General features: G+C 34.7%; 1 protein-coding gene across 1 annotated transcript in view; it reads right to left on the bottom strand.

Annotated features, from left to right (window-relative positions):
• Positions 1-16,903, bottom strand: part of LOC136097924 (cadherin-7) — an 84,316-nt gene that overhangs the window by 18,681 nt on the left and 48,732 nt on the right. Inside the window, exons 5-7 of the mRNA XM_065830831.2 lie at positions 15,018-15,185; positions 13,542-13,729; positions 3,641-3,894 (exon numbers count right to left, since the gene is read on the bottom strand). Of these exons, the coding sequence (XP_065686903.1) occupies positions 3,641-3,894; positions 13,542-13,729; positions 15,018-15,185 (610 nt within the window). The remainder of the gene's footprint in view (positions 1-3,640; positions 3,895-13,541; positions 13,730-15,017; positions 15,186-16,903) is intronic.

Genomic DNA, 16,903 nt, shown 5'->3' with positions numbered 1-16,903 from the left:
TGGAATAGCATCCTCCTGAACCCCAGCTGAGGACAAGGCAAGTTGGAAGTTTGCTACATGGTTCTACCAACCAGGCAGTGCCTCATGGGGACTGGCAGTCTGAGCAGAAAGCTTTCCATCACCAACAGAAGAGCCCCTACATCACCCAGACCTGCAGGATCAGGCAAAATAAAAGAGATTATGCAGAGCAGGTCAAGGGATTGCATGTGAACACTGTCAGCTCCTGGTGCTTTACTGACATTAGACAAACACAGGGTCGTGCCCATAACTCTTTGGCTTAACATATATTTTACCTCTAAATTTGTTTTAGGAAGGGGAAATACAGTCCTTAGCAAACAGAAAATAGCATAAGGGAAAAGGTTAAAATGCCTGTGGGTGTTTTGCTTATAATCCTTAAAGGGACAGGTGATTATGCAGGTTTAGATTTACAGCTGGAATATTCTTGACATTCGATTTAATATTGAGCTACATTTTTGCACTCTCATTTAGATCAAGTATGTACTCCAGTTCACTTCCTTACACTCAGGATGATTAGAGTGTCCTAATCAGACCAAGTGTGATCATTAAAATTACTGTCACACTGACAATATATTGGATTGTTGGTGTAAAATTAACCAAATCCTTTGAATGATGTGGAAGAAAAGAATTATAGACGGTAGTTAAAAAAATGGGACTTCCTGGATATAATTATCTTAAGACATTATTTGCTTGTTCTGTGTTGCAATATACCAGCTTCTACTTTGTATTATGATGTTTCTATCTATCCCTCCTGACTGCAAAATCTTAGAGCAGAGAGTTGTTACATAATTAGAATTGTTTTATCATATTATGTGACAGTGAGAGAGAGAACAGAATAAAGAATTGTAACAACAATAGTAACAGCAGTTTTCATGGAATAAGGCTCTCTAACACCTTTTTTTTTTTTTCATTTTATGTTACCTGTAGTTCACTTTTTATTTCATGCCAGCACTGTTGTTTATTTGGTCAGCAGTGCTCTTCAGCCTTTTTGTGGCTGACAGGCTTCCCCATGAGACTATGATTGTCACCTCTGATATGTCGTCAATCTTGGCACTCCTCATAGCTGGGATTCAGTCTCCTGCCAGCCCTTAGATTTCCCAATTATTAAGACTATCACTATGCAACATGAAGAGCCAAAGACCTTTCTTAAAAAAAAAAAAAAAATCGAAAGAAAGGAAGAAGAGAGGAGAGGAGAGGAGAGGAGAGGAGAGGAGAGGAGAGGAGAGGAGAGGAGAGGAGAGGAGAGGAGAGGAGAGGAGAGGAGAGGAGAGGAGAGGAGAGGAGAGGAGAGGAGAGGAGAGGAGAGGAGAGGAGAGGAGAGAGGGAGAAAAGAAAAGCTAACAATATAAATTGGACAACAGATTCTTATGAAGCAAGAAGAAAAATAATTTTTATGCATAGGAAGCAAGCAGTTTCCCTTAACGTATTTACAAGCATTGTATCCATATTCAAATTCTAAAAAAAACCCTATGTTAAATACTTTTAATCCTTTAATTCCTTGCACCCATTAATACTTGAAAATCTTGAGCTGCTGGACTTATAAATCCTTTATTTAAGCTAGTTCAAACGTCAGTAGTTCTCAGGTCCATATACAAGAACCTCTTATTTTCAAACTATTTATTACTTCTCTCTCCCTGCCCCCTCCCCCTGCCTCACCCAGTACTCAACATTTCTGAATTGTACAACAATTGCAATATTTTTCTGAATTGTAACAAATCTACTTTTTAATCTTTATCAGTATAATCCAATGTTTGGAATTTCAAATACTTATTTATATACTAATAATTTAAACTTCTTAAATAGATCATTAAAAGTATTATGTGTTAATTCTCCTTAACACATTCCAATTTTAGGTGAATTTGGCTCCGATATGCATCACAGCAGATGCAGGAGAGCTTTAAACTATAAGATCTGTCAGTACCTCTGACAATGTATATAGCAGGTTTGCAATCATATAGATAAACCCTCATGATTTCTTTCCTTCCTCCTTCTCAAATTCCAAACAACTTCAAAGCAGAAGAAATCATCAAGATATTTTTAAGCTGGTGATATAACTATTTTTTATGCTGGAATTGTAAAAATTAGCCAGATCGAGGCCTACAAACTTATCTTTATGCTTACGCAGGAATTAAAAGCATTCCGAGCATGGACTGCATTTATGGAACTATTCTACATGATTCTGCTGAACCAGATATTATTCACCAGATGCTGACATCCATGTGAGAAAACACTGCTACAGCAAAGAAACAGCTCAGCAAAGAAAAATTTCACAAGCATATCCCTGCCAACCATCCATCTAGGAGTTGTTTATACATGAAAGGATTCAACTATATTGAATAGGTTGCAAATGTATAACGAAAGAGAGAGTGAGAACACTTACGTCACTTCTAGGAGTGAAACATATGCTTTATTTTTACAACTTGAGATTGCTGCGTTAGAAACCACAGAGCTACACTAGAGCCCCAAGTTCATCTACAATGCATGAAAGTTAAAAATTTATCATCACCAAAAAAGGTGACACCTGAACGTGTTCTGTACCTGTGAAGTTCCTTTCTGTGTATGCCATAAATGAAACATAATAACAAATTAAACTTTTATGTTAACTTTAATTTAAAATTTAGTTGTGAATTGTGTATGTGTTCCTCCTCATGCAGATGTTTAAGTTTGTAAAATTCTCAAGTCAGAAGTATTACTCTCTAGATTCTTTGCATGTTCCTTTGACAATTACTATTCTGCACAAGGAAAGTAAAAAGTAACTCATTACTGGTTTAATTTAAGTTCTGAGTCTTTGTCATTGGCTTTGTGAGCTTTAACCTTAGATACAGGCAAACATAAGATTGATATTTTATGGTTTCTTATGGTTTCTTTATGATCCTGGACATTAGATTGTGGAAGACTTGCAGGTTCTTCACACACTGAAGACAAAGGAAGAGGTCTTTCACATTTTTATCTGTTCCCATTCAAATGGAAGATATTTGGCTGCAGCAAAATTTACAAATTCCAAAAGATTATTGCCTTTAACCAGTTTGACTAGGACTGGGTGTGTCTTGTCCTATTCATTTCTCTCATTTAAAGAGTTTTTTCTAACTTTTTTTTTCTGTGGGACCACAGTTTTGGTTTACCACGCAAGAGTCTATGTGCTATCACATGCTTGGGCATAGTGCACACAGAATATAAATGATTATGCACATACACACAAACACTTATATATATTATTTATTTATTTAGCAATTTATTTATGTATTTATTTATTTATTGGGGGGGGGGTCCCAGTTGATTTAAGAGAACATAATTGCTATAGATAATAATAGACTCTTCCTAAACTGAGAGAAAAATAGATGTTAGTAGTACGTTGAGTTCCTTTTTTTTTCTTTAGAATCCTGAAATTACATCTTCTCTTCTTTGTTTTACAGAGATATAAATGTATTATTTTTTTCAAAGGTTCTGTAGTTCATAAGTATAAAGGTCAAAATACACAAATTCTTAGAACATCTCAGTCTCCCTCTGCAAGGGGAAAAAGCTAACTAATTGCTTTCAGTGTAACCAAAGACCCTCCCACAAAAAAAATTAAGAACTTCAATACAAAGGCTAAATAAGTAAATAATTAAGGCATCTTAATTACCTGACAGGACTATTTGAGGCATCTGGATCGTGGGCTGCTACAGTTCCAATGATAGTGCCAACCTTTGCTGCTTCAGACACCACCATGGAGTACAAACGTGAAGTAAACACAGGCGGCTCATCAACATCTTCTACAATTATCTTCACTGTTGTCATGTCACTGAAGGGTCCCAGACTCAGGAAGCGAGGGTCAACATGCATATTGGCTGCTTCTATCCTCAGGGTATAGCTTGTCTTAGCTTCAAAATCCAACTCCTAGAGAGATAAAGTTATATGGAAATTTTATTATCCAGTAATGTTGCCACAAAACTGTTTCACTTACAAGTGTCAGTAAATACAAAATTAACTTTGCCTTTTGTATCCAAGCAACACTTTTGATTGACAGAATATAGTTGATGCCTCATTTTTCAGTTTTCTCAAAACACTATTTACAGTTTTTCGCTAGTGAATATTCCCCGTTGGCTTTAATGGTAAATGTAGTTTTACCTGTGAATGAAACAAGAATTCTCTGAGGTAATGGCAAAACTTCCTGTGACTTCTGCAAAGACCAAATTCTATCCTGTTATTTCATTACTGTCAATGAATCCTTCTTTTTATCTTATTCATATTTTAATTAAGGTAATGTCAAATACAACGCATCATACTATCCAGACATAAGAACTCAATGTAATATTCACTGGTGAAAACACCTCATTCAGAAAGTTATGGTTTTGAGGTGTGGTGGGTTTGTTTTTTGTTTGTTTGTTTGTTTGTTTTGCATAGCATTGGAATTGTCTAAAGAATTATTACTTCAAGCTCTGTAGAAATTTGTGTAGCAAATGTGGCAATTGGTTAAACTGCATTCTTTATTTGGCAATATTTTGTCTGAAGATGCAGTCTGGAGAGTGTTTTGTTTTGTTTATTAAACAAAAGGCACATTAATTTTCTCCACCTTCATTCTGCTTTAATATTATTTGACGAAAGTATAGTTTCTTTTGGAATAAATACTACATTAGAATTAAAATATTACCCTCCACAACCAAGGAGAAATCTGTGATCTGGAGGACTGTCCCATAAAGCAAATTATTTTGGAGGCAAAGTCATTTTCCCTTATGAACAATAATTGAAAGAAAGCATCACGTTAATATTAGCACCATATTTCTTTGCATTTCTAAGTTTAATCATTAAGAACAGAAGCAAAAGACCAAAGCATTTCTAAAACCACAGTCTGGTTACTCAAGTGTCTCTTCAAACTATAATTCCAAGTGTATGGAACAGATTTAAAAAGGTTTTCTGCCATTCTGGTTCTGAATACATCATAGGGATCAGAGATGTGCTTGCAAAATAACCTGACAGCATCTGCAAAACATGCCTGTAATCACTCTGAGGAGCAGTAGAGGTGAAACACACATCTGTTGACCTACAAATTAAAAGGTCTAAGTTCATCATCAAGTTACAGTAGGATAAATCCCAAATGAGCATCTTAAAGTCAGTGATTATGCTGATGTTACAATGCAGCTGTAAACAGTCTAGATTTAAAAATGAAAAATGAATTGTAACACTTCACACTCAGAAAGGCACTGAACTTTTTTAAACTCTATGTGGCAGCAAAAGGCTTCTCCAAATGGGAGTACATGTGATCCTGATGTTACGCAAATTCTTACTTCTTGCACAGAATCAGAGCTGTAGTATCCATAGCTCTCCAAACACAGATATGCCATAAAAGAAAGTTTGTCTGGATACCGGTCACTATACTGAATACAACTGGTCAGTAGCTACTACTAAAGCACATTTAATTAGTTTTAATTTTAATTTTGGTCTTATATTTAAAGTACAATATATGTTCTATGAAACAAATCTCACAGTCATAGTGCACATGTAGTGTGGTGTTAGGACGATTAAAAATGTCTCAGACTATATTGTGTCATGATAACAACCGAGAAACTGATATGATCAGACGAGCAGCAAGGTTAAGGAGACAACAACCAAGCACACAAATATCTTAAGACTTCTCATTTTCCAATAAAAGCATCATATTAAATAAATAACCTGAAGAATGTCAAGAAGAAAGGCTGACATTTGTAGAACTAAAACAAAACAAAAAAAACCCACGATCCCCAAATCAAAACCAAACTACAAATACCCAAGCCTTTAACAGACAGTATATTTTCAGTCAGAATGTGCAAAAATACGTAGTGGAGAAGTGATCACTAATTTATTCTCACTAATCAGTGATATCTTTTGAAATAGGACAATTGAGGATATTTCATCAAACACATGGAAATATATCATGAGACTGAAGACAAGATAGTTCCTTATGATATACTAATGTCAACAACACAGTCATCCTAAGGAAGAAAAAAAAAAAGAAAATTCTGAATAGTGAAATAGAGAAAAATAGAAAAAAATAAAAGTGCATAGAGCACATGTGTGTAATTGGATGAACTATGTACATTTTTAATTTGAATAGACTAAGCATAATAATGAAGAAATATTACTTAAATTAATTTTTAAAGACATTCCCATGTTTCTATACTGATTAAAGGAGACAAAATTAGAACTTTAATAACTGAAACCATAAAAATGTGTTTTCCACCTGAATGCTTATCACAAGAGCTGACATGCATATTTAAATAATCATATTTCATTTTTGTAATGTAGAAAGAGATCATTCTTTATTTGACTGGATTACAGGAGTGTTAGATAAGCAGGGAATACACGAATCTCACTTTCATTAGAAAGGTATTTCTTTATAGAGAAGGATGCAAAGTTAGCGATGGTGTAGATGTATATCCTAAACAGGCTTGCTTACTAAGACCAGGTTTCACCTACTCTAACTTGGCCATGTACATCTGAGAAAACCACCATATGGTGCTTACTGTGAGTGTAGCAAAATTCTTCTAGGGATGAAATCTGCTGGTCGACTTGTGAATGCTTTTTTTTTTTTTTTTTTTTTTTACCTGGCACTAGTAAAGGAGTCTCAGTAACTGGAAGAAGTAAACCTCTGCTTTCAGCATATGAATCCTGCCCTAGGATTCCCTCAAGTATCTTGTGGCATTCGGTGTTGCTGATAGGGCCCTAGCTATAAGGGTCCTTCTTAATGAAAAATAAATTTAAAAAAATCTAACATATGTATATATGCAGTGGGGAACAGTTGGTGTTTAGAAGAGGAGAAGTTTGGGCTGGCAAAAGGGTTTTATGACATTAATGTTATTGTGTTATAGAGGGGCAGTAATATTGTTTTATTTTAGTTCTTTGTATCAGAGTCTGTCTCCTGTGGGGTGTGACAATGTCGACAAAAGCTCTGGTTATCATTCTCAGCCTGTTCCTATAATAAACACGTGCTCAGATGCTATGGTGAATATGCAGGTACCAAGGTTTGAGGAAGAGTATAACCTGAGAAAAATAAACTAAATCTCTAAGATATGATTAGTGTGCAAGAGTTCATGACGTGGTGGAAATGTTTCAACAATTCATAGATAATAAAATGTAGGCATTGCATACTACAGACACTAATAAAAGACTGAAAACGCAAACTGAAAATATTTCTTCTTCTTTTTTTTCTTATCTAATTGCCACTGGTGTGTGTTATACAGAGACCATTATTTAACTGGCCTTCAGATCATGCCTTCATTATTTCCTGGTATAACAAAAGTACAAGATTCCAATAATGGAATATCAAGTCAACAGAGTACAAATCATCAATGTTGAAGGGTAAATGGACAAGGTATACTACAGTCCTTCAGTGGAGTGAATAGAGCCTGACAGCTTCATTAAAATTTGTGCATTAGTGTTATCTGATGAGATCTAGTGCAGGATCCATCCATCTTTCTCTAATATAGGGGGGTTGTGGGGGTCTTACTGTTTTTGTTTTTTTTTTTATCCCTCTTAAGGGATAAGAATTTTATCCTGTCTAAAGGAAATTATAAAACAAGTCATTTACAGTACAGAGGTTGGATATGAAGTTATCATTCACAGGAAGGCCATTTCTGTAATATTCATTTTTTATTGTATGGTAACTTTGTAAAAATAATGTTCTTTCCAGAGATGAAAATCCCATTTTTAAACTCGGTTGCAGTTTTACATTGTAAACTACAGTGCATCAAACAAATGCATATTATCTCTCAAAGGAACCATGGAAGTCTCAAGTTCTTATATTTTAAACTCTGATATAGAACTGAAAGAAAATTTTCTAGCTGCAAAAAAGTCAAATGTTAACAATAATAGAAGAATAGCTTTTCACTCAAAAGCTTATGCATAAATCCCCATTTTTATAATTGCCAGTATTACTCCTAGAATGAACTCAGGTTTTAGAATAATCTCTTAGCAGTCAATTCCTATGAGAAAGTACTTTGCAGCACTATTTTCACATTTTTCCTTCTAACATTCAAATTGGCTGGTGATACTGGTGGCAGGGCTGTGTATTCAGGGGAGAAATGAAGGCAAAGAGAGCAAGAACTGTACCATGGAAAATCTTCTTAATGCTTGTCACTTGCTACAGTGAGACATAACAACTCTATATTTAGAGTCTTCAGGCTTTTTTTTTGCACTTATGTCCACTAAAATCTCTCCACAGACTGCAAAATGGCTTGAATCAGATCTCATCACCTTCCAAAAAGTCACATATGATACACATGACAAAAATACACCTTGCAGCCTTTTTTATTATTAAATTACCATTACTATTTTAAACATCAAGTATTCGATAAAGGTGTAGGTGGATACAGATCTTCTATCGGGTTTTTATCTTAAGATGTTTTGCTATTGAGCTATTATTATTACTGAAGTTTAACTATAGCCTGCAACTTTGTGAATACAGTGAGATCTGTACTTATACGATTCTTTTCCGAGTGCACTATTTTTAGGAATAGTGCTTTGAATGCTACAAACAATACAGTCTTGTGTATGCATTTTGCTTAGAAAGTGAAGTCACGATTCCATTCCTGTGTATTACAATCAAGATTCTGTGAACAGTCAAGATGAATCCACTTTGAAATTGTACACACATAGGTTTCCATAGACCCTTCAGAATTTGTTGTATTAAATAACCAAATCGTTATTCGCTTCCACAAACGTTTCTTCAATTCTAAGGTTGCTACTTCAGAGACAAATCCAACACATTTTTTGAAACTCCAGTATATTCAGAAAAAACTACACTTCTCTTCCGAACACTCTCACCACTGTGAAATGCAGCTATGCAAATGATCTGAGTCCTTACTAGCAGAGTATTGATAGCAGAATGTAATTTACAAATGAAATCACAGGAAGGAATTGATCCTATTCTACAGATGGAGAATTGAATCACAGTGTGAGCTAGGATAAAATTTTCAAATACTTTGAAGAAATATAAATGCCCAATTCCTTTTCAAAACTGTACTTTTTTTTTTTCTTTTCTGAAAAGATCACTTAAGATGGACGCTTTCCTAAATCCTGTTTAAAAGTAACTTAGATATCTAATTTAGTTTCATATAGGAATTCACTACACAGAGTATGCCTATGGTGTGGAGAATAGGCAAATGTTCCCATTATTTGCAACATTGGAACTCTAGCATGAACTCTGAGTAGCTGGTATCTTTAGAAAAATACAGTAAGAGCTTTCCTCTGTTTCATTTGAAAAAAAACAAAACAAAACAAAACCACAAACTTTTCATTTATTTATTTTTATCATTTAATAAAAGAGAAAGTGGGAAAAGAAAAAAGAAATGGGAAGGTGACTTTAAGCTACTAGGCAACAAACACTACGAACATTGCAGGTCACAGGAAAAGACCCCCACTAGTTTTCCCACCACTTTCCCACCCTTCCTGTAAGCTGAGTATAATGCTCTGAACTGTGCTTATGGGTCCCAATCACTTGTTTCTTATACCAGCTTCTGGAAAACAAGGTTTGTCTTCTAGCATTTTTCATACCCTATTGCAGTTTGGAAACAGAGTATGGCATCCTAAAAAACAACTTACTCACTTTTACATACCATTCCAGATACATGCTGGATTTTTTTTTTTTTATATTAATTCACTCAATGAACTCAGTTAATGCACTGAAGAAGAAGGTAGACTTTATTTTTTAGTGCAAATAAAAAAGTAAATGGTTCAATACCATTTTTACTAGTTCCTGTTCCTAGATTATATTCTAGCTCCACTAATCTCACAAAAAATCAATTCCAGCTAGACATAACCGCCTGTTATTATTTAAAGCCATAAATACACAATCAAAAGTTAGTCCTTGTCCCAAAGACCATTTGGAAAAAGTTTGTTGCTTTTTTTTTTCCCTAGAATGAACTTAAGCAACTTGCTGGAATACATGAACTTCGCATCTCATTCATGTGACATTGATTCAAACATCCTAACCAAGACGGAAAAAAATGATGTCGCAAGCATGTGAAAAGCCATATAGCAACAACTATTGAAGAGCAGTACAGCATGCATGTTCTTTAGTTGTGCTGCCTAAGGTAGTACCATCCTGCTCTTTATTCTTTGGAGGTATAAAGACCAAGATACAGACAAAGTGTTTGTTCCTTGTCTGATTCTCTATGGTCAAGTGATTTATTATAAGGTGATTTATTATAAGGGTACCAGTCTATTGTCAAAATGTTACCTTGAACTCAGGTTTAGCCTAGTAGCTAGTATTTACTGACATTAGGTACTAGGCAACAACAGTACCAGGATGTTCAGGAACACATAATACCCAGTCCTGCTATTGCTATAAAATTATGACCAGAACTAATAATATTTGAAAAATAGCATGGTTCTCAAACTGTTTAAAGAAAGATCCACCCTGATTAAACAGGGCAAGCCAAAAAGATATCTGGATTTAGGACTGCAGAGGAGACAAAAATGAGGGAAGAATACACTCCGTATTTTGATGAAGATCACTGTTACAGTAAAACCACAATCAAGTTTTTCCTGCTGACTTTTGATGTTGTGAAGTCTCTGTGTCATAGGACACAGAGAATAAATGTGTTCAAATGTATTAGCCAAATCCGTTATATACAAGTAATCTTGGGAAATACCTTGTCATGTAACATTTTTCTCTTTTTAATATCATGATTGTTGGTATCTCTCTTTTGCAAAAAAGTTCATTTTCCTAAATTTATATATATATATAGATCTAGATCTAGATCTATAAATTTTATTTGTAATTTTTGCTGAACCTTGGGTATTTTCTTTCATATTCCATCCACTTGGAGAATACAAAAATTCAGCTTTGCTCAATGAATTCTTAAATCTTACTTCTCTTCTTCTCTTTTTTTAAATTAAAACTTTTTTTTGTTGGTTTTTTTTGTTGTTGTTGTTTTTTGTTTGTTTGGTTGGTTGGTTTTTTTTTTTTTTATTTAATACTTCTGATGTGTTTAAAAAAAGCCTTAAATTTTAGTGAGGAAGTCACCTTTTGAAGTTGTCTCCAAATGGTTATCCTTCTAAAAACAAAACATAAAATCCTCAGTTTGCATGTGGAACTCTGAAAACCAGGTGTCAATCTTTCCTCACAACACCCAGCACAAAAATGAATGGAGCAGTGACTTTAGCTGCTCAGCGATACTGGCAGTGGTTTTCATGACTGAGCTCCTGATTTGTATGTATGATTGCAGCAAAAGTATTCAAAGCTAAGGTATGCATTTGCATTTAGAGTCAAAGTGTGCCTTTTCAGAAGTCTTTGCCTTGGCATTTTACTGATGATGTGTACACAGGCATGTCATCTGAGCACATGAATACACACGACTTAAAAATGATGGGCATGCAATTGGAGGCTGAGTTGTTTCTCAGTGCCTCAGCTGATTTCACAGACATGAAAAGGAGAGAGCTAATTGCACTCAGAGGTCTACAGAGTATCATGTGCTGGATGGTAAAATATTTAGGCAGATTCCAGGCTACAGACTTTATTTCTTCCCTAATTCCATAATAACGAGCACACATCATCATGCAGGTACAATCTCTGCCTGACTCCATAGTGATCTGGCAGGTTAGGCTCTGTGGTCGATGCCCATTTAACCCACATACATGGTCATGAATAGTCTTCAATGTACATGTCCTTCAGAGAATAAAAAGGCACAGTTGCCTATTAGTAACTGTGCTTGAGCTCTTAATTTTCTTTCTTCCTTCTTAGCCAATGTTCCCTGATATTTTATCTGCAAGATTGACATGGAGGATCTTTCAGCTTTGGGCAAGGGACCAAGTTTCCTGGAGTCCAAAATGAAATGCCAGTCAGTGTGTGGACTCCCCTTTGGATACGGCAGGGGAAAGAAAGTAGATAACAGTAGATAAACGAGAGTAAAGTTCTAACACTGCAGAGAAAAAAGTCTGAATTCTGGTGTCAAAATTTAGCAGTATCTAGGTTTAAAAATGAGAAGCAAACTGAAGCATTTCATTAGGTCAAAATTATGTAATCTTTTTAGTGCAGTTCAATAGCTATTTCACAGAGCACTCCTGAGGACAAATGTTCAGTATTGAAAAGTCCAGTTCATCTCCCTAGCTAAACTGATTATAGAAATAATGAATGGAAATGATTTGGGCCACAGTACAACACTAGAATCAGGATATTCCAGGAACAAACACTGAGTACAGTAAAAATTAAAATGAATTAACCAGATCTCACGTTAGAACATTGAAGACCCTGACTGTTTCACTGTTGTTCACTGTGGCACTGATAAATGCTCTCCCTCTAGAACAGGCATATTTCTTCCAGATCTTTGCTTAAAAACCTAAAACGAGCAAACTGAAGGTGTCACATTGAATTCGGTTGTTGAAGAAAGACACAAATAACTTTTCATCACTTGTATTTCAAAGGTGCAAAGCAGAAATTAGCACAGTTTGCAAGAAGCCTTAGATGTATGTATTTGTCTTGAAAAAAGATGATTCACATTACACATACTAGAGCCTGATCTTTCAAGGGTGCTGCACATCTTCCATTTGCCATGACATCTATGGTTGCTTACCAGCTCTCAGTAGGTGTTCAGGGCATCAGAGAACTAGCTCATTTCTTTGCAACATCATGCAGAAAAGAAAAAAAGACACCCCAAAACCCCACAGAACTGGTAGGTGTATACAGGGAAGAAAAATCTGCTATGGAATCATATTAACTGCAAACATAGGTCCTTGTTCAGGAACATCCTCACACATATTCCAAAATGCCAAGTCAGTCTCACATTTTAGGAGGTATTACATTACTTACCAGAGTTAGGGACACAGATTCAGTATTGTCTTTGCCAAGCATTCTCGCAGTAAGAGTATAAAATTATATAAGAAGAGATTCTTCTGTCTAGGGTGTTGGGGTTTTTTTCCTGTTCTCCTCAAAATATAATTTTTCATGCAAAATATTTCAGCGCACTTTTATTTTGCAGAAGGATACTCTATAAAATATGTTGCAGCTAGGTAATAATACCGAGTTTTAATATTTTTACATAAACATGAATAGCTAAGAATAAAAATATTTATTTAAATATTTCATATTTAATAATATTTTTGTAATATATTATCTTGTAAAACAACTGTTCTTACAGATATATAATTTTAACATTAGTAATGTATGCCTCTGAACAGCACAACATTTGCCAAATACAGTTAGATACTTTTTTTAAAAATTATGTTTGGGATCCATTTTGTATTTGAAGCTTCTATTTTTACTGGAAGATATATCTTCACATTTTCTCTTTAATGCAAAGATAAATGAGACTAAAGCTTAGGTTCCCATCCAAACTTGTATGCACAGGAACTTTAAACAAACCTCATCAAAGCAACACAGCTATTGCCAAAAAAGAAAAAAAAAAAAAAGTCATTAAAAATCTCAAAATCACACACACACGCACACTGAAGTTAAGATGAAATATGCCAATAGAAACTTTTACAGCAGATAAGGCACTTAGAAACAAAAGCTCAAATTCTCATCATCTTGCATATATCCAAGCAGAATCAGTGAGAGAAATCAGACTTACCTTCTGAATTGTTATGATTCCCTCTTGGGTGTCTTTGTCAACGGAAATTTTAAACACTCCCAAACCATCACCATCCACAATCTTATACTCCATTTCAGCATTAGGTCCCACGTCTGCATCTGCAGCTTTTATTCTGGCCACCACAGAAGCCACTGGCAAAGACTCTGGAACATTATACTGATATGATCCTGTAAATTTAAAAGTTTAATGAATTCAGAGTCTTCTGGGACTGTCAGCTAAAAGAAAAAAAAAAAAAATCTAGCTTTCTAACTTCTTTTAAATCATATATTTGGTGGTTTAAAATACAATTGACCTTTTGTTGTTAGGTTTTCCTTGTGATGGACTCTACTTGAAGTATTATGAGCACGATTTCTTCCTACGACAAGAGAAGTACAAAGCAAAGGTGCAAAAACTTAATTCAAAACTTAAGTGTAGATCATGAAGTGAATGCCTGCTACAGAGTTCCAATGTAGAAAATATTTTACTTTGTTTTCCACAAAGGAGGAAGAAAAACAAGTAAGTCAAATCATACCAATATAACCTCTCATTATTTTATAGCTGTGTATTTTGATTAGGCAGTTTGCAATCTGAATATGACTCGAAACTGATATATATTAATTTATTTAAAAGTGAGTGTACCATCTGCTTTCTTGAAAATTCCAGCTTTTTCATTCAAGTAGAAAATTATATATATGCGGTCAAAAGCCTGAGTGCAGTCTGTAGCTAATAACACCCTCACCTTCAAAAATAACTTCAGTTATTTTTCTATTATTTCAAGCAGTTGGTGGCTTGAAATAACAGGAAATTTATAATGTACAGATCTATTTTTTATACCATTGGAGGTGAGGCTAGAATGGATGTGAATATATTATTCACATTATTTTGATTTTACTCAGAAAGGAATTTTTTTTTTTTTTTAAGAAAAGGCACCCCAGAAAGAATGCTATTAATAAACTGAACTCTTCAGCTTTGAGCATATAACTGTGTACTCCTTCCTTCGGTTAGGATGAGAGCCACCTTGGAAAGTAAATGGAGGGAGATGACTTTCTGGCTCTTCTGTGATTAACTCCTTATGAAACACTGCATGCACAAGAGAAATCCTGCTGAAATGCCAAAGGAATATCAAGGATTAAGAGTCAAGTTAAAGAGCTATGCATCCTGAAGTCCAGCTGGCTAAATCTAAGGATCTATTAGAGTCTGCCTTTTCTTGTCTTTTTATTCACAGAGTGCAAGTAAAATACATTAATACATGCATTTGCTGTACATCATAATTTCAACTGATCTGAAACATATTAGGTAAAGAAAAAAGGTTCTTCCAATGTAGTAATAATAATAATATACCTTGCTGTCAGTGATTCTTGAAGTATTTCACATGGAAGCTGAGAGCTTTTTGTTTAGAAATAGCATGACAAGTAAAGAAAACAACAATGTATAGAAAAAAATATTGCCAAGTCATATTTTTACAAAGTAACTCACGTCGTGGAAAGCGGGGTGGGTTATCATTAACATCAGTCAGGGTGACAGTTACAGATGTAGTCCCTGATAATCCACCATTCTGCCCAACCATGTCCTTTGCTTGAATTACTAGTAAGTATTGGTCCTTGGCTTCTCTATCCATATTCGGAAGGGCAGTCTTGATAACACCTGCAGTAAGACAAGGTATGTCAATGGTTGCTCAAGCAAATACATTACCATGAAACCTGAATTTACCTTTGAAAGGTAATGGTAGACCAATGACTGCAAGAAGAGGGATGAAATAATTTCAACATTAATATCACAGTTTTTGACTTGGAGTCGAACTGAAGTACTACAAGCTTATTTTAAGTAGTCACCAAAATCCTCCGATTTTTATTTAGTACGAGATTCTTTGGGTAATGCCATGCATGACTGTGTTTTCCTGAATATCTTGTCCCTGAACTTCAGACTTCATCATGTCTTGGCTAACACTCCCTTCCCTGGAAGATGTCATCTTCTGTGTTTAATTTCCCACTCTTACAGAGATAGGAAGAACCGAATAGTCTGCATTTATTTTTTAAGATTTCAAGGTCAACTTTCATTTCACAATGTCTTGAATAGTCTTTCACCAAATTAACTCTTATTAATACTGATACCACGTCACCCTCTGCATGTGTATGAAATAATCTTATTTTACCATATTTTTGCTGTAACAATACCTACTTCAAAAGCTTTAGTGTAATTCAGAGTATGTCATTTATTAATGGAAATACTGTAATATCTGAAGTAGTTTTTTGTTATTTCCATTCAATGACCTGCATATAATTTGTAATTAATTGATTTGAAATGAAAACCAGAAGAAAGCTCTATGTTTCATCCTTTCACTTCTGTTGATAAAGATCAAAAATAAATATGCCTTCTCAAAATGTGATGACTTTATGAATATTTCATGCTCAGTACACAGTACAGCTGCTAACTCTGATTTCTAGAGAGGCAACCGTTTACTCCACCAGCACTTAGTGTCAGTAGCAAGGGAAACATAAACAAACTAAAGGAGAGGCACGTTGGGACACATATCTCTTCATCTGATATTTGTTGAATGTTTAGTTAGAGTTTTATTTCTTTCTTCCCTTATGAATGCAGGACTTGTCATTAATCACCTCTGGGTTGAAACATTTATTTCATAAACAGAGTGTCAGGCACTATTTCACCCATTTTACAAGACATGTTAAAATACAATTAATAGACAATTTCATAATGTTGTTTCTACACTGGTTTTCTGTCCATCTTGTTTTTCTATCATAGCTAAATTGTCAGGTAATGTTAACCAATCATTTGGAAGATAATTATCATGCACACAGGAAATCTGAGTATCATATCGAAGTAAAAATGTATGCAAACATTTCAGTCTGAATCCTTAAAGATGTTGATTTAGCAAAAACTACCATATTATTGTTCAAGGGCTGTCTGTAGTCATTATGACAATGTATGTTGTAGCTATATGTAAAGAGAGAGAGAGAGAGACAGAGAGAAAACCACTATAAAGCATGCTCATTGGAGGAAAAAAGAAAGTGCTGTATACCCCTACTGAGGATGGACCTGTTGCAATATGAAGATAATTATATTACTTATTACCGCAAATTTAGATATTGTTAAATAGAGTGTGATCTTTCAGTTATAGCATTGGGATTCAGGTCTGGTTCTTATCGAGATTGTTTATGATCAATAGGCTAAAAAGTTTATTTATGTTCTGTCTCAACTTGTCCATCTCTGAAATGAAGATTATAACTTTTCTCCATATTGGTGTAAATGACAGCTCAGGCACCAAAGTGAACTGAGCAGAGCAAGAACCTGTTATCTTGATCTATAAAATGGTACAGTAGACTGGGTAATGTTTATTAAACCAA

This window comes from Patagioenas fasciata, chromosome 2, assembly GCF_037038585.1.
Source record: "Patagioenas fasciata isolate bPatFas1 chromosome 2, bPatFas1.hap1, whole genome shotgun sequence".
NCBI lineage: Eukaryota > Metazoa > Chordata > Aves > Columbiformes > Columbidae > Patagioenas > Patagioenas fasciata.
The sequence above is the reverse complement of the archived record's forward strand: the minus strand, read 5'-3'. Positions and strand labels throughout refer to the sequence as shown.